Source organism: Podarcis pityusensis (assembly GCF_964106645.2).
Source record: "Podarcis pityusensis genome assembly, chromosome: 6".
Taxonomy (NCBI): Eukaryota; Metazoa; Chordata; class Lepidosauria; order Squamata; family Lacertidae; genus Podarcis; species Podarcis pityusensis.
In genome coordinates, this window is record NC_138030.1 from 13,385,610 (window position 1) to 13,406,884 (window position 21,275).

The 21,275-nt window shown below is 43.2% G+C and overlaps 1 protein-coding gene across 4 annotated transcripts; it reads right to left on the reverse strand.

Moving 5' to 3' along the window:
- Positions 1 to 1,957: 1,957 nt before the first annotated feature.
- STX16 (syntaxin 16) lies at positions 1,958 to 21,190 on the reverse strand. 4 transcript variants are annotated; one of them, XM_081011513.1, is made up of 9 exons: positions 20,779 to 21,190; positions 14,770 to 14,781; positions 10,546 to 10,653; positions 8,786 to 8,926; positions 7,520 to 7,682; positions 6,368 to 6,459; positions 5,582 to 5,725; positions 5,209 to 5,289; positions 1,958 to 2,275 (listed from the first exon to the last, which is right to left on the reverse strand). In XM_081011513.1, exons 1-9 carry the CDS (start codon positions 20,911 to 20,913, stop codon positions 2,171 to 2,173), a joined length of 981 nt encoding a protein of 326 aa, XP_080867639.1. In that variant the 5' UTR covers positions 20,914 to 21,190; the 3' UTR covers positions 1,958 to 2,170. The 4 variants fall into 4 exon arrangements, with proteins under 4 accessions (XP_080867639.1, XP_080867641.1, XP_080867640.1 ...); XM_081011515.1 differs by having other exon boundaries at positions 20,833 to 21,189; XM_081011514.1 differs by lacking the exon at positions 14,770 to 14,781 and having other exon boundaries at positions 20,779 to 21,189.
- Between the last annotated feature and the right edge of the window lie 85 nt (positions 21,191 to 21,275).

The following is a 21,275-nucleotide window of genomic DNA, read 5'->3' on the forward strand; positions in this document are numbered from 1 at the left end:
AGAGGAGACTAAGAGGAGATGTGATAGCCATCTTCAAATATCTCAAGGGCTGTCACATGGAAGATGGAGCAAGCTTGTTTTCTCCTGCTTTGGAGAGTAGGACCTGAACCAATGGATTCAAGTTACAAGAAAGGGAATTCCTACTCAACATGATGAAGAATTTTTTAACAGTAAGAACTGTTCAACAGTGGAACTGTCTCCCTCGGGAGGTGGTGGGCTCTCCTCCTTGGGAGGTTTTAAAGCAGTAGGTCTGGTACAGTTGCAACAACACCCAGCTATGAAAGCATCAACACGTTTCTGCAAGGTGGGCAAACTAGCTATTCACTGATGCAATTCTAGTTCCCAGCGTTTTGTGGTGTCATGTCATATATTGAATAGTCCAAAAAGCAGGAAGTACAGGCCTTGACAGCAGCCACCATTCACGACCAGTGGCATGCTCTATAGTTATTATACTGCCCCATCATGAAGATGTAGCTCGTTAAGACTGGGCTCATTTTATAGCCCTATGTGATGATCTGTACGAGTAGGAGAGATCTGAAAGTGCTGACTTGAACACAATCCACTGGGACAAGCCCCACTGACACAGGCAGCAGCACGAGATCACGACACTGATATGCCGCACCTCTTCATTTCAGATAATTTTTTCCAGGAGCCATTCCTAGGGGGACATTATCCTCTGTTCTAACCAGCAGGCTTAATCCTGGTGTGGATCAAGGCAAGAGTCTCTTTATTGTTTCCATCGTTCTACAAAGAAATCTGAGTGGTGCAAAAAGCTGGGGGAAAGGTGAGGTGCAGAGGGCACGGACAAGATCACAGTGACTGCAAAACACTGGCAGAGATGCAACCCCACAAGCTTTAAATAAATTATTCACAAAAGGAATGGTATCTTTTAAAAACAACAACAACAAAGGAATGAAGCAAAGGCCCCTAAAATTGCCCAGCACTTTTAGGATCCAGTTAAAACTGCTAAAAAATGCTCCCTTAGCAGAGTTGCCATCTGCAATAGAGGAACCAGCATTTTAAATCACAGCTGTTGACCCCCGTTTCTCTTGAGGCTTTTCCACAGCCCGACAGAGGACAAAAGTTCTTCTATTCAGATTCATGATTCCAATATATGCATCGGTTAGCTTATTTCATCTGATTTAAGCTACATGTTTGAAAAACCACCATCCCTTTTCCAATTCAGTATCTGGAAGTAGGGGATGAAGGCTGTCACCACCGATGCTCACATGATAGTGGATAAAGATTTGGGGTCAGGGGAGAGGAGGAGGAGAAAAGCAAAAAATTTCCTTCCAGCTGTGGCCTTAATATTCAAATATTCCAAAATATATGTAGTAGAACAACAACAACAGTGCATAAATCAGTTTAGGGCAAGGGCAACGCAGGGAGAGAAGAAGGACATTCTGGATTATTTGAAGCCAAGAAAATAATTTAAAATTTCTGTAGCACTCATTATGGTTGGGGTGTTATATTTACACTGCTAAATACCACTCAAGGGAATAATAATAATAATAATAATAATGGTATGAAGTCACATGATATGAATTATCTGCTGTTTTAAAAAGTGTTTCACTTCCACTAAGTCTACACAAGTCTTAAAACTGGAGGAAAACTAGTTAAAATCAAACACTTTTTATGTTTAAGGCAGTTTTACCACCAACCCATAGTTTTTGGTATTGTGTCCAAAAAGAAACCTAGGCAGCTCACAAAAACCTAAGATTAACCGTAACATAAATGTTGGCAAACAACACTATTGGGTTCTTGATACAACTAAATTATGATGCTTTTCTGAAACATTTCAGTCCGCAACTTAATTTTAAAGATGCATTTTAAGTCTTCTAAATCCTGGATAAATAACCAGATGCCTAGTTTGAGAGCATTTCTCAAAATTCCCAATAATTTTTGCCCGCATTTTTGCAAACCACTACCTGCGCAGTCATTTAGCATGTAAAACAGGGTTTTTGTTTCCAGAAACATTGCACAGACCTTGCACCACTAGGGCTTCTACATTCATTCAAAAGGCAGCTTTCCAGAGTGAGAGGCTCAACCACTTGTATCAGTAAGAAAAAAAGAAAAAAAGAAAGAAAAGGCGGGGGGGAGGAAAAGCACAACACCCCCACCTCCCAAAACGTACAAACACAGAGAAAGGAAAGCATCACAGGAGTGCTACCTAGCGAAATTTGACAGCAATGAGAACAATGATAAGGACAACTACTATTACAAACAAAATGACAATGACAAGCATCTTCCGATTCTTCTTTTGGTATTGCTCAGCCTGTGGATAAAAGAAAAGAGAATTCAGTGCACTGACCCTGAAAAAAAACAAAACCAACAGAGCAAATTTAATGTAGATTCCTCCATGTAGATACTGCAATTATTTCGAACTTGCTTTCAGCATCAGGGGTAATGTAAGCCATCACTCAAATGTATCATCTGTAACTCATGCTAGCGAGATGTACATACTGAAGAACAAACAAACCTGGCAGTTTTACCTAACAGTCACTATCTTGCTGACTTTACAACATGGTCCTACTCAGATTTTACGTTGACTTGACATGTTTTATTATACAAGAACTGTGTTATAAGGAAAGAAGGCTTTTTTTGGTTTTTGCTTCAGTGGGACTTACTTCTGGGTAAGCATGCATGGGATTGCAGCCTAAATATATTCTGATTATATAGTGAAGTTTGCATCCCAGGTCTGATTGACCACATTTTTCACTCCACTATTTGATCCCAGCGCAACCTACACGATGGTTACTCCATGTTTATCCTTGCAACACGCCTAGCTCAGGCTGAGACAATTCAAGCTGACAAAAGTAAATAAACGGAGAGAGGATCCATTTTGCAAAAAAGGCTTCCTCAAGAGATGCAGGTGGTGTAAGCGCTATCTAAAAGTCGTAACTTAACTTGCAGGACTGACTGATATGTTACAGCTGGGGGCACTGTTATACAGTGGTTTTGCTCCTTCCTCCTGGGCTGTGTTCAGAAAGTGGTGGTGGGGGATGAGTGTTCAGACCCCTGGGCCCTCACTTGTGGGGTGCCTCAGGGTTCCGTCCTCTCCCCCATGCTTTTTAACATCTATATGAAGCCGCTGGGAGAGATCATCAGGGGATTTGGACTGGGTGTCCATCAATATGCAGATGATACCCAGCTCTACCTCTCTTTCAAATCAGAACCAGTGAAGGCGGTGAAGGTCCTGTGTGAGTGCCTGGAGGCGGTTGGAGCATGGATGGCGGCTAATGGATTGAAGTTGAATCCTGACAAGACAGAAGTATTGTTTTTGGGGGACAGGGGGTGGGCTGGTGTGGAGGACTCCCTGGTCCTGAATAGGGTAACTGTGCCCCTGAAGGACCAGGTGCGCAGCCTGGGAGTCATTTTGGACTCACAGCTGTCCATGGAGGCGCAGGTCAATTCTGTATCCAGGGCAGCTGTCTACCAACTCCACCTGGTACGCAGTCTGAGACCCTACCTGCCCGTGGACTGTCTCACCAGAGTGGTGCATGCTCTAGTGATCTCCCGCTTGGACTACTGCAATGCGCTCTACGTGCGGCTACCTTTGAAGGTGACTCGGAAACTACAACTAATCCAGAATGCGGCAGCTAGACTGGTGACCTACATTGGCTCCCAGTACGTTTCCGAGCACAATTGAAAGTGCTGGTGTTGACCTTTAAAGCCCTAAACGGCCTCGGCCCAGTATACCTGAAGGAGCGTCTCCACCCCCATCGTTCTGCCCGGACGCTGAGGTCCAGCGCCGAGGGCCTTCTGGCGGTTCCCTCATTGCGAGAAGCAAAGCTACAGGGAACCAGGCAGAGGGCCTTCTTGGTAGTGGCGCCCACCCTGTGGAACGCCCTCCCATCAGATGTCAAAGCGATAAATAACTACCTGACATTTAGAAGACATCTTAAGGCAGCCCTGTTCAGGGAAGTTTTTAATCTGTGATATTTTACTGTATTTTTTGTTTCTATGGAAGCCGCCCAGAGTGGCTGGGGAAACCCAGCCAGATGGGCGGGGTACAAATAATAAATTATTATTATTATTATTATTATTATTACATTAAGCCATAGCTTAAAACCAACCATGGTTTAATGTTGCTGCGTTCCTCCCTTAATGCCAGGAAACAACCCACAGCCCTGGCTTGTTGTGATGTCTGGACACAGGCTCAAAGTTCTCCACTTATTACTTCTTGTTTGCTTGAAGAAAATAAGCTACAAGCCCAGATTCAGACCCTGGGCTCATTTCCCTGTAGGCACAGTGGCAGCAGGAACACAGGAGGAGAGAAATGAGAACTTTTCAGCAGTATGCACAAGTATTCACATTAAGCCATGTTGTTGTTTTTGTTGTTTAGTCGTTTAGTCGTGTCCGACTCTTCGTGACCCCCTGGACCAAAGCACGCCAGGCACTCCTGTCTTCCACTGCCTCCCGTAGTTTGGTCAAACTCATGCTGGTAGCTTTGAGAACACTGTCCAACCATCTCATCCTCTGTCGTCCCCTTCTCCTGCCTCCCGTAGTTTGGTCAAACTCATGCTGGTAGCTTTGAGAACACTGTCCAACCATCTCATCCTCTGTCGTCCCCTTCTCCTTGTGCCCTCCATCTTTCCCAACATCAGGGTCTTTTCCAGGGAGTCTTCTCCTCTCACGTGGTGGCCAAAGTATTGGAGCCTCAGCTTCAGAATCTGTCCTTCCAGTGAGCACTCAGGGCTGATTTCCTTCAGAATGGAGAGGTTTGATCTTCTTGCAGTCCATGGGACTCTCAAGAGTCTCTTCCAGCACCATATTTCAAAAGCATCAATTCTTCGGCGATCAGCCTTCTTTATGGTCCAGCTCTCACTTCCATACATCACTACTGGGAAAACCATAGCTTTTACTATACGGACCTTTGTTGGCAAGGTGATGTCTCTGCTTAAGAGACATTAAGCCATAGTTTGTTACCAAGTATGGTTTGATGTGACATGCGAACCAGCTTGCTACGTTGCCAGCATCTGAAAGCTACGTGTTCAGTTGTGGCCAGGAGCCAGCTGTGAAATCACTGTCCAATATCACTCACTTTAAGCTGATTGCATCCTGTTCGTCTAAACTACCTGTTGAAACCCCATGAAAAACAGACTGCCATAGAGAGAGACCCCTTGCCTCAAGCTTCTTCCTGGTCTTTCATGGCTGTTCCTAGACAGAATCAGTACTGACGGAGATTGGAAGACACTTTGTCCTTACCTTATGTAGCTGTTTCAACCCTTCTTCTGTTTTAACACATGATTGTTCAACATTGTAGTCAATCCTATCCAGAACTGTACCCTGAAAAGAGGAACGCACGCTCATTATTAAAGGGATATTGTACAAGAAATCAAAGGATGTGGCTGGCAAAATTTTGGTTGGGCCATAATATTTAAACTTTCTGTTTTCATCACAATAAAGCTTGTGCTGCAGGTATTTAGGAAAGTATGTCATTACACAGAGTGGCACTGTCTCCTCCTCTATAGAAAAATACACCTGTTGCTCTGTGCACATCTATGGGCAGGGAAGGAGCTTCCATGCAAGGGAGCGTCATATGACGCAAGTAACATACCAGAATCTTAGAGACACATACCTGTTCCACTATCATGGATCCCAAGTCCCTAAAAATTTCATTGAGATCAGAAATGGACTGTACAATTTGTCGGATTTCTCGCTCCCGTTCTTCCACCAACACTGTGTTTTGTTCCACTAATACTAGCTGGTCATCTGTAAAACCCTTATTAAAAAATAAAAGAAAAGATATTGAGTGTAAATAGTTGCTAATATCCCACAATTTTACAAATACCAAAAGCAAGAGGGGGGACGTGATATCTAATCTAACTCAGTCGTCTTCAACTAATTCTTATTCTCTTTTGACCCCAACCTACAACATATTACCAAACTTTTTTTTTAAAAAAACCATACACGTCCATTCTCTCTCTTTTTCTTAAAATAAATAAATAAATAAAATTGCAATGGTGATATTGGGGCAGCCCCGCTCTGGCCCAGGTGTGACTCACTCGTGGGTCCCGACTAAGAAACCAGTAGAAACACAGTGGTTTAAAAATCCAGAGCAAGCACATTTTCCCCTCTCAGAACCTTTGGCAGAAAGGCTGGCAAATGATCTCAGTTCCCTGGGGCTGATGGGAGGTGTAGTACAGCAACACCTGCTATACTAGGATGGCCTGGTTGTTACAAATGGCAACTCATTAACTTAAATCTCTTTCCCCACCACCAAAGTCAGGGACACACAGAAAGATCAACTGCCAAACAGATATCGGATTGCCATTCATTTGTTTTTAGAAACAACTGGATGAAAATTAAAATACGGCCTTTTCAAATACAATCATTATTCATCTTTAACAGTTCCTGCACTTACCCGATCGTATAGTGTTGTGTCCTCACCATCATCCATAAGGGGAACTGAAGTGTCAAAGAAATGTTTGGATCTTTCTTCTCGATTCTTCATACCTGCAGGAGCAAGAAAAAAAACCCGTGACTATAAATGAAGCATTTATTAAAGCGTACTCAGCACTGCTTAACAAATGCAAACTTTGGTAAGTTGAGAAATTACCCGTCCCCGTTCCCCAAAACTGAAACAGAAGTGGCGACTGTGTTTTACAAATACCGTATTTTTCGCCCTATAGGACGCACCTAGTTTTCAGGGGGGAGAAATCAAGGAAAAAAATATTATTCCCCCCCCCCCGCAGCTCTGGAAGCAGCGGACAGGCTGCACGCAGCCTGTGAGCTACTCCAAGACCATCTCCCTGCTTTTGCGGGAGGTGGGGGAATACCCTGCGGGCTTTTCGACCAGGAGGGAGAAGGGACTGAAACGGCCAGTCAGTCCCTTCTCCCTCCTTGGGGAAAAGCCCCCAAGAGCAGCACGCTCTTTAAAGGCTGCGCGGCTCCTACGGGCTTTTCTACGAGGTGGGGGAATTCCCCCCACCTCGTAGAAAAGCCAGCAGAAGCCTCACAGCCCCTTTAAAGAGCGCACGGCTTTTGCCTGCTTTTACGGGAGGTGGGGGAATTCCCCCATCTCCCGCAAAAGCCCCCAGGAGCGAGAAGGGACTTTTTCGACCCAGATTGTGCCCCCCCATCCTCTGGGGCTGGCGATGGGGGAAGTGCTGCTTTCCCCCACTGCCAGCCTCAAAGAGCAGACTCTCCTGGCTTCAGCGGAAGCAACGCGAAGCCTCCGGAGCGCAGGCTTTGGAGGCTTCGCGTTGCTATCGCTGAAGCCAAGGAGCCTGCATTCGCCCCATAGGACGCACACACATTTCCCCTTCATTTTTGGAGGGGAAAAAGTGCATCCTATAGGGCGAAAAATACGGTAAATAAATATTTCTCATCTGCTTCCTCCCAGAGCCCCAAGAAAATAGCCATAATCTAATCAACCCAATCAGGCTTATTAGTGCTAGTTACCTAATGAGCATAGCGCCTAGTAGGAACGGAGCAAAATTAATCTAGCCCAGTGTTAAACTGTTAACACCATCTATCGAGGGTGCTCTGCAAGCAAATGGCACAAGCTCCTTACGTTTGAGATAGTCAGACTGCCCGTGCCTAAAGCTGGTAGACAGGTCCTGAAGGGACTGCGCTAAAGAAGACACAACGTTCTTCAGAAGCTGCCGCTCTTGGTCTGTGCAGCTTCGAGACTTGCTGTGTAACGTCTGGACTGCTCGTTGACACCTGTGGAACAACTTGTGGGGGGAGACAGAAGAGAAGAAATTTCTAGTAGTAGAAGAGCCCTTCCATTTGCACAATTCTTAAAAAAAAACACAATTAAGAAATTAGCATTCTAACTGAAATATTATTATTCAGCTATCACTTACAGAGTTGTATGAATTGTGCAAATATTTTAATGCCTAGACCTAATCTATCCTTACAGTAAATTGTGTGTGCTAAGTCCCTGCTTATTCCCATTGTACAATGGTGGAAATGAAGTGGCTGGGAATGTCTGCCTAAATCAAAGAGAACCAATCTGTTTGGTTCTCTTGAAGTTGCTTGCCTCTCTTTGGGGCATTTATCAGGTGCCTTCTCCACAAAAAGTTACTCAAAACAAAACAAGATCACCATATCAAACTCCTGTATAAAAACATTACTCGCCCAGACCTTCCAAAGCCATTAAACCCATGCAAACGGCGAGCAGCAATAACAGATCACAAAAACTAGAAACAACAAAGTCAATCATCAGAACCAGCTCAATATTAGGAACGGATTTCCAGAGCAGAAATCTCTTTGCAAACTGACAAGAACCAACCAGAGAACAGGTTGGAAAGAAAGCTTCCTTAAACGTAAATTCCATAAAGGGATGGCCGGATTGAAAAGAGACCTTGTTCTCTTTCACCTAAGCAATTAATGGCTCAGAGGAGCATAAAGCCTTCTCTGCAGATCTCAGGCAGGAGGAACAACAGGTGAACTCAGATCACTATTTGCCACACGATAAACTTATCATAGTGCAGTAACCACTTAGGTGCTTTGTGCAAATAAATATTTTAACTGCAGTTGCTGTACAGCTTTTTGCTAATTTCCCTAAGCAAGAAAGATTTGATTGATTAAATTTGTCAGTTGCTTTATCTTGCCCAGGGCAAACCAAAGCCACTCATAACCCACTTCAAGAGCTCAATGAAACTATTTCAAGGAAGGTAAACATAACAAATAAATTTAACAAATAAAGCAAACTAGCCTCTGAGCTGCAGTAGCAATTTCAGTCACTGGCTGATCGAAAAATGAAAACACTAGCACAAGAACTGAAAAAGACACCGAGACTCATTTATGAAAAGAGAAACCCCCTCATGGGCACCTGTGTAATTTCTTGGGTAGTTATTTCTATTGCGTGCTCTTCTTCACTGCTGTCATCCAGAGTTGGCCTGTTTAAATGCTTGTCATGCAGACTGGCTAATTCTTTCATCTTCTGTTTTATCCTGGAGACCTCATACCGGATCTAAAAGAGCAATAAAAATTAGGGCAAATTTAGTATGGTTCTGAACAACAGCAGATAAATGATGGGACCATGATTAAGCAAAATCATAGTTGCTATCCATAGAGAAATCACTCCATTTTTGCCTTGTACACACAAGCATTATCTTAGCAACCTTTCAGACATGATGCTTCAATTCAATGACTAGAGGAAAGCAAGTCTGGCTTGAGTTTAGACTAGGGGTAGGTAACCTAAGGCCTTCTAAATCCGGCTCGCAGACGGTCTGGGAATCAGCGTGTTTTTACATGAGTAGAATGTGTCCTTTTATTTAAAATGCATCTCTGGGTTATTTGTGGGGCCTGCCTGGTGTTTTTACATGAGTAGAATGTGTGCTTTTATTTAAAATGCATCCATGGCTTATTTGTGGGGCATAGGAATTCGTTCATTCCCCCCCCCAAAAAAATATAGTCCAGCCCACCACATAGTCTGAGGGACAGTGGATCGGCCCATAGTTGAAAAAGGTTGCTGACCCCTGGTTTAGACCATTCCTCCTCCATATAATTGGTGGGTGAGTGTGTTTGTGTGTGAGAGAGAGGAGATGTCAAGGGCTATATTTGGTGACAACTAGTCCTACTTCATCGTCAAATGACTGCACCATTCCAACCTGAACTCAATCTCCTTCTCTGTGTGTGATAGCCACAGCCAAGCCAGCCCCCAGCCCCTCTAGGATTAGGAGGTCAAGGCTTTCAGATCCAAGAGAATAATTTCCAGCAAGCTCAACTCTGAGATCTAGAAACAGAAATCAGAGCAGGACTATGCAGATGAACTAGTAAAACAGTTTTCAACAACTACCATTAAGTTCCAGGCAAACAGAATGCCGTAAGATATATTGAGGGGGTGACAACATCTGCTGCCCCTAAGAAATGGAAGCCACAATATAGAGGACAGTCTTCTGCAAAGCAGCTAGGTGCGTTTTTTTAGCACACAAAACCTCCCAATCTCTTTTAAATTTTAAGCTTGTTTGTATGCCTGTAAACTTGTGTAAGTTACCTGTTGTTACTTACAAGACCAGGCACCTGATGGTATTTTATCAGAGGCAAAGTTTCCCCCAAAACTTTTAGTAGTACAATTGCCTATAGTTTTAAGTTGTTCTCTGACCCTGAGAGAATCTTGGGAAAGCAAAGCAAGTGCCTCCACTTGTTCAAAACTTTTTTGTACTTTTTTTGAAAGGAAAAAATCATTTTGCTGGCTTCCTCACTGGCAACACAAAGCACACCTCCCTTGCTAAGCATTCATGATGTGAAGTAAGAATCACTGCTGCTGATTTGGTGATTTTACAATCTGGTTGCAATATGTTCCTACTTCAAGGGTGGTATTCAGCTAGTAGACCTACTGAAATTAATGAAACGACTTAGTCATGGACATTAATTTTCAATGGGTCTACTCCAAGTAAAATTTAACTGAACATCACCCCATGTCTTTTCAATAACTGTGGATTTCTAACTTTTGTATTTTGCCCAGAACAATGGAAGACATATATATATACATAAATTAAATGAACAAGTAGATATTAAGAAGTTTTACTGCTGCTTTCCCAGAAAGACAGCTAGACGTTAAGTTGCACCCATGGCATGTAAACTCACTTCTTCCACTCCATCAATCCATTTTGGAGGTAGCCTCTTAGTTACACAGATAGCTGCTTCAGGGTCTAAACTGATCCCCGACACCAGTGCCATGCGGTCATCTGCAAGCTGTTGAAAGTATACAAAGAATGGTTAGTTTATCAGAGTACAACCCAGAGTAAAAGGCCAAGATACCTTGACTTTAGGCAAAGGTGTTTCTGGGAACTCGCAGGCTTCTTGAACTCTTAGCAGTGGTTCTCCAAGAAGAAAGCCAGCTATGGCAGAGAAAGCTTCCCTGGCCACCTTGCCCGTCATTACTGATCATTCCCCTGCAGTTCAGATTTACAGAGAAAAGCTGGGTGTGTTTTTGGACACGTTCTCCATTCATGCAAGGCCTAAAAGCCCTGGCCAGCATTTTTATGAACCAAGTGTGCACCTCAGACATATTCCTTTTCCCCTGAACTGTTCCTCTGCAGTTAACAGAGGCAAGCAAAAGGTTTCTCAGTAGACAAATTGGTGTGGAAAGGGTTCTCCGACGTTACAGTGAAAACCTACCACTTTACAGTAAGGATTCTGGCTCTGTACGGGTACTTAAAACATTTAAACCTCTTATGAGCCAGCCATCGCATTCATAGCTTTTGCAACTTATCAGCTCCCAAACAGTCAATACATTACCCTTCCTGAGTAAAGGACCCTGCATAAAACTAAGCCAACTTTTTAAATATATATATATAAAAGATCTACCCAAATCAAAAGTTGCGGGTGGGCAGGAGAATGGGACAAAGAGGAAACAGCATTCAAAGGGTGGAAAGGCTTGTCCCACCAACTAACCAACATCCACTCTTGGCCACCTATTGTCAGTTTAATGCCACAAAGGGCTACTGAAGCAAAACCAATGAAAATAAAAAGGATTTGGGTTTTCTTTTTAAGTACCACCTTCCTGGTTATACATAGGTACTCTGTAATAAAGGAATGCAAGCTTAACACATTCAATAAGGTTCTGAAGGGCTGCCATGGGGAAGGGCTGGTATCTCAGTAGTTGGAGCATCTGCTTTGTGTTCCTTGAAGGCCCCAGGTTTGATTTCCAGGTAGATCTGGGAAAGCACCTGGTCTGCTCTCCTAGACAGCTGCTATCCTAGACAGAGATCATACTGAGCTGGATGGACCAGCCGTCTGACGCAGCTTCCTGGGCTCCCAAGACTGGGAGCTACTAAAAGGAAAGCTTGGTCTTGGTGTTTTCTTTTCAAAGATGTTATGTCCTCATTCTAAAGATATGCAGCTCTCTAATCGTGGGCAGAGGGTTTGCTTGGATATGCCCAGTGGGCCACGCAGTCCTGGCAGCTCTGTCTTGTAAGCAGCCCCAAAGTTTAAGGACACCCTTCCCCACCCCAAATCAAAGATGTTTTGTAAGTGTTGCCTACATTGTTCTACCTAGCCTGGCTAAAGCCAAGAATTTTAAGTATGCGTTTGATCTAATTTGCGCATTTTGTAACCCACCTCAAGCCTTCGAGATGGTGCAGGCCTGAAGTCCAATTCTCTGTCCCCTCAGTAAATAGTCATAGTGGAGGAAATTGAAGCAGAGGGAGAGAGGAAATCCCTACCTTAAGCTGCTAAAGAAGCAACAGGCCTAAGAACAGAACTTCACTATCCGTCTCTGCGATATAATTCTGAGGCACTGCCTTTCCAGCTAAATCCTGTCTACTTCCTCTCGCTAGGCATGGCTGGCTGTAGGTCGCTCCTGGCAAAGCAACAAATGGAAAGGCATTGTTCCTTCAGGAAGCTATACAAAAGATGGGGAATTCTGCTTTTAAAATTAAAGGAAGTGCCGGATTAAGATATCCTCAAGCAAATATGGTGCTCGACATATCACTTTAAAACTGTAAATTAGAAACATCTCATTTTGGTGGGAGGGGAGTCTAGGAAACATTTTCACAGAACTCAGCTGCTGAAAGCGATTTCACAAAACGCAGATACTGTGTGCAGTTCACAGCTCACAACACCACCATTAGCTTTAATGCAAGTGAGACTTGTGTCTTCCAATTTACAGACTTAAAACTTAAGAGATGTTGTACAAAAACTAGACTCCGAATTTCTTTCATTCCCAAATGAAAACACCAATTGGACATTATTTTTAAACCTTGTTCGCATGCTGTACTTTTAGAAACCATGAAGGGAATGCTGGGGAACAGGGGTGATTTCTACTCTACATTACCCTTTCACAAGGGAAGAGATGGCTTCAATCCTAGAAAAATGCTTAAGCCGAGCAGCTGTGACTCTGCATGGAAGAATGGACTGAGAGCTCCACTGGGAAGAGGGGTCAAAGAAAGAATGAACGCTCTAAGCCTAAGATAATAATGTACAAGTCAAGTCTCAGGCACACTTGGTACTACCTGTGCTATTTTGTTTCCCCCTTCACATATTTAAATGTGAACACCTGAACAAGCATGTCTGCAGCTCCCAACCCCTGGTGAATCTTTACCTGGATTTCTTTCTTTAATCTCAATAATATTTCCACTTACCTTTGGGGAGGTGGGTAGGGAGAGAAAGCATTGCAAAGAGGCCAGTAACAATGAGTTAGTTCTGCCCAGAGGTCGCCAGGGCTCCCATCTCAAAATGGAAGCACCGCAGCTAGTTGTATAATCTCTGGGAGGTGAAGGGAGCAGTTGACAGTTTTCTGACTGGGTTGTGCTGAATCTCAGGCCATGGGGCAGATCCGCATGCTTATGGAAAACATCCTGGGACAGTGCAGGCATCACCCTTCTGCACATGCTATTTCTTCCCCTGCAGCAAAACCAACACCTAGAAAACCCGTTTCCCACATCCTTGGGCCTTAAAGGATCTTTGATATAACGTATTTGGGTGCTATAGTACATTGTCCTTTCTTGAAAATAATAGCAAGAGAGAAGGCAAAGAAAACAACAAACCTTGGAACTCAGCCCATTATCTCACTCTTGGTATTCTGGCTGAGGCAGCCTCTCCCTCCCAAAACCCTGCTAGATCCAGCTTTCAAAATGCTTATTTTCCTTGTAAATGGTTTTTGCTGCTTCATTTACAGTGTTTTAAATTGTGCTTATTGTTCCCCAACAGTATAATGTAAACTGCTTTGTGAGGCTTGCCTGAAAAGCAGTATAGGTGACAGCTGCATATTCCTGCATTGGACTAGATGATTCTCAGGGTCCCTTCCAACTCTACAATTCTATGATTCTATGTAGGATTTTTAACTAAACAAATGACAAAGCACACGCGCAGGGTCTTTACAAACACAGTGTTGTACAGTGGCCAGAACAGGTCTGGGGTGCATGCAGTCCTCCAGGTGTTATTTTGGACCACAACTTTCATCAGCCATGGCCATTTACCATGGTGGATGGAGCTGCTGGCTGCTAGCAGCCCAACAACACCTGGAGGGTCACAGGCTCCCTATCCTTTGGCTAAAGTGTCGAGACAGAGATGGAAATTTAATTCCAAACCCATCCATGAAGCAAACCGGGTGACCTTGAGCGAGTGAGTCACTTTCTTTCAGCCTAAGGTACCCCACTGAGCTGTTGAAAGGAGAAAATGCAAGCAAACCCTGACCACTGACAGGACAGAGATGTGAAACAAACAGAATAGATTTGACTATCTGTGCCATCCTAAGCAAGTCCTACTAAGTCCAATGGGGCAACCCAGTCAAATGGGAGGCATATAAATAATAATTTAGTGATATTATTATAATAACTTAATAGAAAATGTGCTTAGAGTTGCAGCCTAAGATGTACTGAGTGAACCTCGGTCAGCTCCCCCCCCCCATTGGCCTTAGAAGTTTCTTGATATGATGATCAAGATATTTTCTATCTGCGGTGGCAATTTATGTTTGAAACCTATCACAACTTCAAATCTGACCCAAAAGCAGCCCAGTTCATCGTATTAGTCAAGTGTTATGGTGAATTTGTGCCTGGGGGTTTTTGTGGGGGGGGGGTGTTGTGACTCAATGGGTTTTCTCCTCTCCTCTCCATATTCAATCTAACTATGAATGTAGGCTTGACCACCTCAGCATTCATGGGGGGGGGGGGAATGATTTCAGTTATATGGAAGTAAAGCATGCAAGCTAGCTGCAAAGCCTCAAAGATACACCCCACTACCAAAGCAGCCTTTCATGCTGCCCTACAGTAACCGAGCTCTGATAGCCCCCCAGCTAGACTGGTATAAGGCAACTTCCTTTGACATTTTCCATGAAAGAAGAGCAGCATTAGACAAAGTGGACTATACCTCATCCAGCTCCTGTGGTGGATTGTAGGTCCCATCAGCCCCATCCATATAGGGACAGCAAAAGTGTAAGAGAGGGAAACAAAAGAACAGGACAGAGCACAGGGTACAGTCAGTTGAAGAAACAAAGGAATTTTATTGATCAACATTGCCAGTTTATCAATGCAACAAAACAGTCTTCTAAAAGCAGTTTCAGCTTTTAAGTGGACTAGCATTTAGCTTTGTGGATAGGTCCATATTTCCCCTTTTCAAATCATTTCAAATCAATTTTCTTGATCTGCAAAAAAATACACATTTTTAAAACCTTACATAACTAGCTTTTTTAAAAAAAAAGTAAATAAAAATTAAACGCAGGTTAGAACCCAGATCCAGTGCAAACTGCGATCGGTAACGACAGTCATGTATTCTACTCTAAACTAATTCACAGAATCTGAGAGTTTGGGGGGTATCTACACATTCCAAATTAATTAATTGCAAACTGTGGTTACCGGGCATGGCAGTGGTAACATTTAGCAGCCATGAGATGGTAGCTGAAGGGAACCCACTGAGCATTATGCACAGAGAAACATTTCAATGAACAGGCTTGTGCCTATGCAGCCTCCTTGCATGTAAAAATCCCCCGAGCTCAGACTGGATTTCTGAACAGAGGAGGCTCAAGAAATTATGTGTGGGTAATCCATTCAAGAAAGACAGGCATTATTCACAGAACATTGCTTGGCTATAAGCTGTTCTTTCAAAACTGGCTGCAACCTGGAAAATTCAGTTTACATTTGACACAGGCCGCCCTGCATCTCCAGCTTAGTGCTATGCTCCGTCTTCCTCACCTGCTCAGGGATTTTTATCTTTGCATATATATTTTTTGTCAGCATGTCTAGCTTTAGAAATAAAGTGTTACAGTCAGGTTAAAAGGCTGGTCATATCACCTAGTTTGGCTATTCAGAATGATTTAAATATACAGTCGTACCTCGGCTTCTGAGTGCCTTGGGAGTCGAACGTTCCAGCTCCCGAACAATCGAAAACTGGAAGTGAGTGTTCCCGTTTTCAAACATTCTTTTGGAAGCCAAATGTCCGATGGGGCTTCTGCGGCTTCCAATTAGTTGCAGAAGCCGCGCTTTGGAAGTCGAACGGATTTCCAGAACGGATTCTGTTTGACTTCCGAGGTACGACTGTAAACTCACAACAGGAATAGACAACAGCATTTGCAAAAGGAAAAGAATGCAGGGTGAGCATTTCTGTTAGGAATATAACCAACAAGAGACAGGCAGGCTTCTTCTGTATTGCAAGCCCCTTGCTCAGAGCCCTACTCAGTGCTTTGTATCAAGCGAGTCCTGTGTGACACTCTGAAATCCTGAAAAAAGGGGGACGTCAAGCACCTATCAACTGATGTCACTGTGACATCAGGTGATTGACGGCTGGGTAATGTGATGGATTGGGGAGATAAGGATCCGATCCGCTGGCCAACTCTCATTTCCTGCCCCTCCTGTGCATCCACAGGTGGTAAGTTCCTCTTACTTAGTTCAAATTGAGCAAAGGAACAACAGCTGGCTTTGACATTATTTGAACCAGGGCCTAAAACAACATTTATTTTCTACCCACATTAGCACACAGTTTGCAAATATGATGCTCTTTTATACTTAAGTAACCATTTTTATTCTATTACCCTTTTGGAAAGAACCTGCATTTGACCAGACACTTACTTATTATTATTATTATTACTTACTATTATTAGCTTGAGACTTTACAAAGCAGAATTAAAACTGCAGATGCCCATGAAATTATAATTATAATCTGGACAAACAATTGGGAAGAAATGGCAGGGCAGTGCCAAAGTAAAGCACATTGGAACTACCCTGCCAGATGTGACCTTTGCCATTGAAAAAAAATAATAATTTAAAATGGTATAAATTTGATTTCACAAGTTGCTGGTTACAAAGCAAAGTATTTACACAGTTGAGTCAATGGAATGGGAAGAGTTGAAATTTAAGCCTGAAGAACTGCCTATTCATACAGAAAGTGCATTAATGCAAAATATGTATTTACTGCAGGCCTTTTTAAAGATAGATGGATTTTCTGGATCAAATAGGAAATGAATACAGAACACAACTGATCTGGTTTGTGTTGGTTACCAGCCAGAAAAAATCTGCTTATTTTACAGTAAGGAATATGGAAATGTCAATTGAGCCCTTGGCTTAACATAGAGTTAAAGAACTGTTCATACAGGGATATTTTATTCATATTAATAGTGACTGTCTTTTTAAAAGAAGAAAACCTTTCATACTGTGTTTTTAATAGTGATTATTCCACATGCAATTTCAAACAGCAATGGCAAATGTTCCAGGATCTGGACTCAAGTTTTTAAGTATCTATAACTTGATCTTTTCATGTGCATGCTGTGTTGAACTCCCTGAGAACAAAACGGCCTTTGAAACTTCTATTACAGCATCCCACAATGGCACATGCTGAAAAGTGCATGTATTTCCCCAATACCCAGCAATTTGCCTCTTTCTTTAGAGCAGCCTTCTCAACCTTGTGCCCCCAGATGTTGTTGGACTACAAATCCCATCATCCCTAGCCAGCAGAGCCAGCAGTCAGAGATGACAGGGATTGTAGAACACCACCTGGGGGCCCAAGGTTGGGAAGTGATACTTACAAGCTACCCAGAAAACATGTGTGTCGAGAAGTAGAAACCCATCTGTAGATCATCAAGTTTGACAACAGGCACACATGTAAGGAAGCTGTGATTGGCCAGCTCCTTCCACTGTGTGTGCAAAATGCACACAAGTGTGATTGTCAGACATGATGATCTATGGATGCCATGCTACACAGATGTGCTTTCACATAGGAAATGTATAACATGGGAAGTAGATCTTGCTCCACTCCAATCTCTTCTCCAGTGTGAATGAAACAGACCACATGCCATACAATATGGCTCTTAGCTTGTGGCTCGTTCATTCGTTCATTCATTCTTCCTCCTTTTTCAGAAGGGCCCTGGACCCCACAGACATTTTACAGTTTTCAGATAATGTGATTTCAGTAATGCCTGTGAGAGACACAGCTGCCCACGGTAGACAGTCAAACGAGAGGCATATAGCAATCTACCTACTGCAGCCACCCTGGTTAAACGTGGAAAAGTGAGAACAAAGAGGATGAAGGTCTCCTAAAATGGAGCACTAAAATGGAGTCTCAATAGGAGACAGGATGCTTAACCTTTCTGCACCTCTGCTCAATCCAAATTCCCCACAGAAAGGTTTGTATTGCTCATCCCAGTCCCAGATTATCTGAATGCTTACTTCCTTATGATACTGTATGCTTGTTAAGACCTTCCAAGAAGTCTCTGTGCCTCACCATTATCTGAGGTTAATTTGGTGAGTACATGGACAGGGGCTTCTTCGCAGTAGCCAACGGGTTTTGAAAAGGCTCCCTTACGTCTCTCTTTTTAACAAATGATTATTCTCATTCCTTTTCATCAGAGTTCCATTCTTCCATCTGTTATATATTTACTAGCTCCTTAACTACCGAGCATTAATATTGATTGACTTTTATTTTGTTGTATTATGTGTTTTTCTTCTCTTATCAGCTACCAGCCTTTGGCTTAAAAAGCAGCATGCAAATCAACATTAACATGATCTGATAGGAGCAGGAGTCCAATTCTGACCAGTTGGGCAAAGTGCATTGCAAAAATGCGGGGGGGGGGGTCTCTTCTTCAGGTAGAAAGGAAGAGACATTATAAGAGGGCTTAAAACTCTTAAGAGGGGCTGCCAAAAGAATTTAGTAATAACCAAGTTAATCAATTTTTTTTACATTGGCTGTAATAAATTATATAGGAATCAGGCAGTTTCCCCCCATTCTAACATACAGCCTTCAAAATAAACCATTCCCATGTGGTATAACATAGCAGTTATGTACACAAAAGTACTTGATCACCAGGGAAATGGTAATTAGGATCTTTTATTATCTATCCAAACCCACAATAGACACTTTCTTTTAAATTACAAGAGTCTCTAAATGTCTGAAGAAGCCTATATAATTTTGTGCAAATCAGCTGGTAAGATGTCAATTTGCCTGTACTTCAAAGTATTGTTTAAAGGTATAAATTACAGTACTGGTGTTTTCTTTTAAACACATTTCTAGCATGAGGATACATTTTATCTCTGGCCTAACAAAAACAGAGCTGGAGGACAACAAAAAACTATGACTGCAATCCTATACCCACTTTCCTGGGAGCAAGCCCCACTGAACTCACTGGGACTTACTTTTGAGTGGGCATGCATAGGAAGGACTGCACTGTAACTAGGCAACAGTCTAACAACATAGAACCTGCATGCAGTTTTCAACTAATTTTCAACGTGTAGAGAAACACTTGCACACCAGTTCAACACTCAGCAGTTGCATAGCACAAAACAGAACAATACAAGATATTGTTCCTTGCACTGGTGCCTCAGAGATCAGTGTAAATTAAGCTTATTTTTCACTCACTAAAGGAGAATACAATTGGGGGAAAGAGGAGAGGGCAACGATTTAATGTTTTATGAACGGAATCGTAGTGGTGTAATAATGAAGCATAATACTGTAGCAGTAAGCTGAAAAGTAAGCAAAATCAATCGACAGAGAGGTGACAGATATTAAAACACACACACAGAGGGAAAGAAAAGACAGACAGACAGACAGACAGACATTATAGTGGCATGTGTACTTATGAGGAGCAAAATCCCTAACCTATCCTAATTTCAGCACCAAGTTGGTGCCTAAAGATTTGATTCAGACTAAAATAAATGATTTTATTCTGGCATCTAGGAATATCTTCCTATCACATTTTACCAAATTAATTGTAACATAAAGATGGAGAAGGGAAAGTTGACCAAAAAAGAAAGAAATGGATATTGGGATATATTATAGCAATTGGTTTTTTTAATAGGTTGTCTGTTCAACTTCAGAGTGCTTTAGAAAAACAGCAAGGATACTCTTTCCCCTTTAACAGAACAGGACATTGAACCAGAGTAACTTGCTCAAGAACACTCAGCAGATCAAAAGAAAGCACAGGCATGTATTGGGAGATTCAAGGCTACACCCACTTTTAATTGCCACATTTATCTATCTAAATCAGTTCAAGTGACAAGAAACAATTCAGGCAGTACTTTGCAGAAGGAGGGACTGCAGAAAGGGGCTGGCTTAATTGTTGATGCTCCTAGATTTCCATGGAACAAAAATAGCTGAGACACAGAACGGGAATCCCAGCAGAGTATCCAAGTGCACAACTTTATTTCCCCCCATAAGTGAATGATTGCCATACTCCTTATTATGAGAAAAATAATGTACAGTACTCAAGGGGAACACTGCAGAATTGGATGCCCAGAACTTGGTTGGCTGGGTCAAATGTCGGGGAATTCTATGTGTGCCCAGGACAAAATAAAAATTATTCAACTGGACATCTTCCAAGAACATTAGCAAGACAAAAGAAATTGGAGGCTGCCATGTGAAATAATCCCATATGAAGCTTTCAAAACTCTTAAAGATGACTTAAGTAAAATCAGACATGTTCCAAGTCTGCAATTTGACAGGAAAACAGGGAAAGAAAAACATTCACTTCTGCGTCTAAAAGCACAATAAAAATTGACTAGCAGTTCCTTGCTGAACATACACTGGGAGCAAACCTAGTTTTTCTGCTTGCAAGGTGTTAACCGACCTACCATTAGAAAACTCCCTTTGCTACAACAGCTGTTTTTAATGCAAGCACATCAGTTTCGGAACAGGGTAGTTCCTTAAAAGCCAGGGTGCCCCTCAATGCATGTAAATCCTAACAGTGGACATTGAACTGGGAGCGGGGGAGCAAACACCTATTGGAGCAAACACATTTCTTTATATACATATAGAGGATACAGGCAAGTAGAGAGGTTGAGGAAAGGGGGAAAGAAGACACAAGGATGGCATGCTTGCCGCCTGACAGCCCTACAACGCAGCTGGCACTTAAGAAACAGCGAAATGTGGGATACAGTAGGACGAAGGGAGACTCACCGCAGCAGCCATGCTACGTGAAGTCAGAGGGCTGGAGGAGCCGTAACTACTCACTTGCTCGGCCAGCAGCTGCCGGCTTTGGATCGCGTTGTTCCGCAACAACAAGAAGGCGTCTGTTAAACGCCGGGTGGCCATGGCTTTCTAAACCCCCCTGGGGGGAAAACACCACGCGCACACCCGGGGGGGGGGGCCTATCCACTGGGCCCTATAGGCTTCTCAGGGGCCCCGATCCCAACTCCGACCCTCTCCTAGCTTCCCCTCAGGACGGAGCCCATTCAAAATCCTGCGGGGGGCGGAGAGCTGGAAACGCTCCCGGGACTCCAAGCCCCTCACTCGGTTTCCTCGGGGCACCTGAAAATTTCCGAGGAGCCCCCTTTGCTTCCCCTCATGGGGACCCTGACCCCCCACCCCCACCCTAGTCTTGCTGAGGGTCACCTTTCCTGAGGCCTCCCCCCCCCCCGGGAATCCCCCCGCCCAAAGGGCGCCTCACGCCGAGC

Excerpts from the sequence above, each read along its gene's own strand:
- STX16 (XM_081011513.1), bottom strand. The coding sequence starts at position 20,913 with ATGGCCACCCGGCGTTTAACAGACGCCTTCTTGTTGTTGCGGAACAAC. Across the intron at positions 8,927-10,545 it reads GGATTGATGGAGTGGAAGAA|ATCCGGTATGAGGTCTCCAG; the intron begins GTGAGTTTACAT and ends TTGCTCTTTTAG. Across the intron at positions 2,276-5,208 it reads GGTTGAAACAGCTACATAAG|GCTGAGCAATACCAAAAGAA; the intron begins GTAAGGACAAAG and ends TTTTATCCACAG.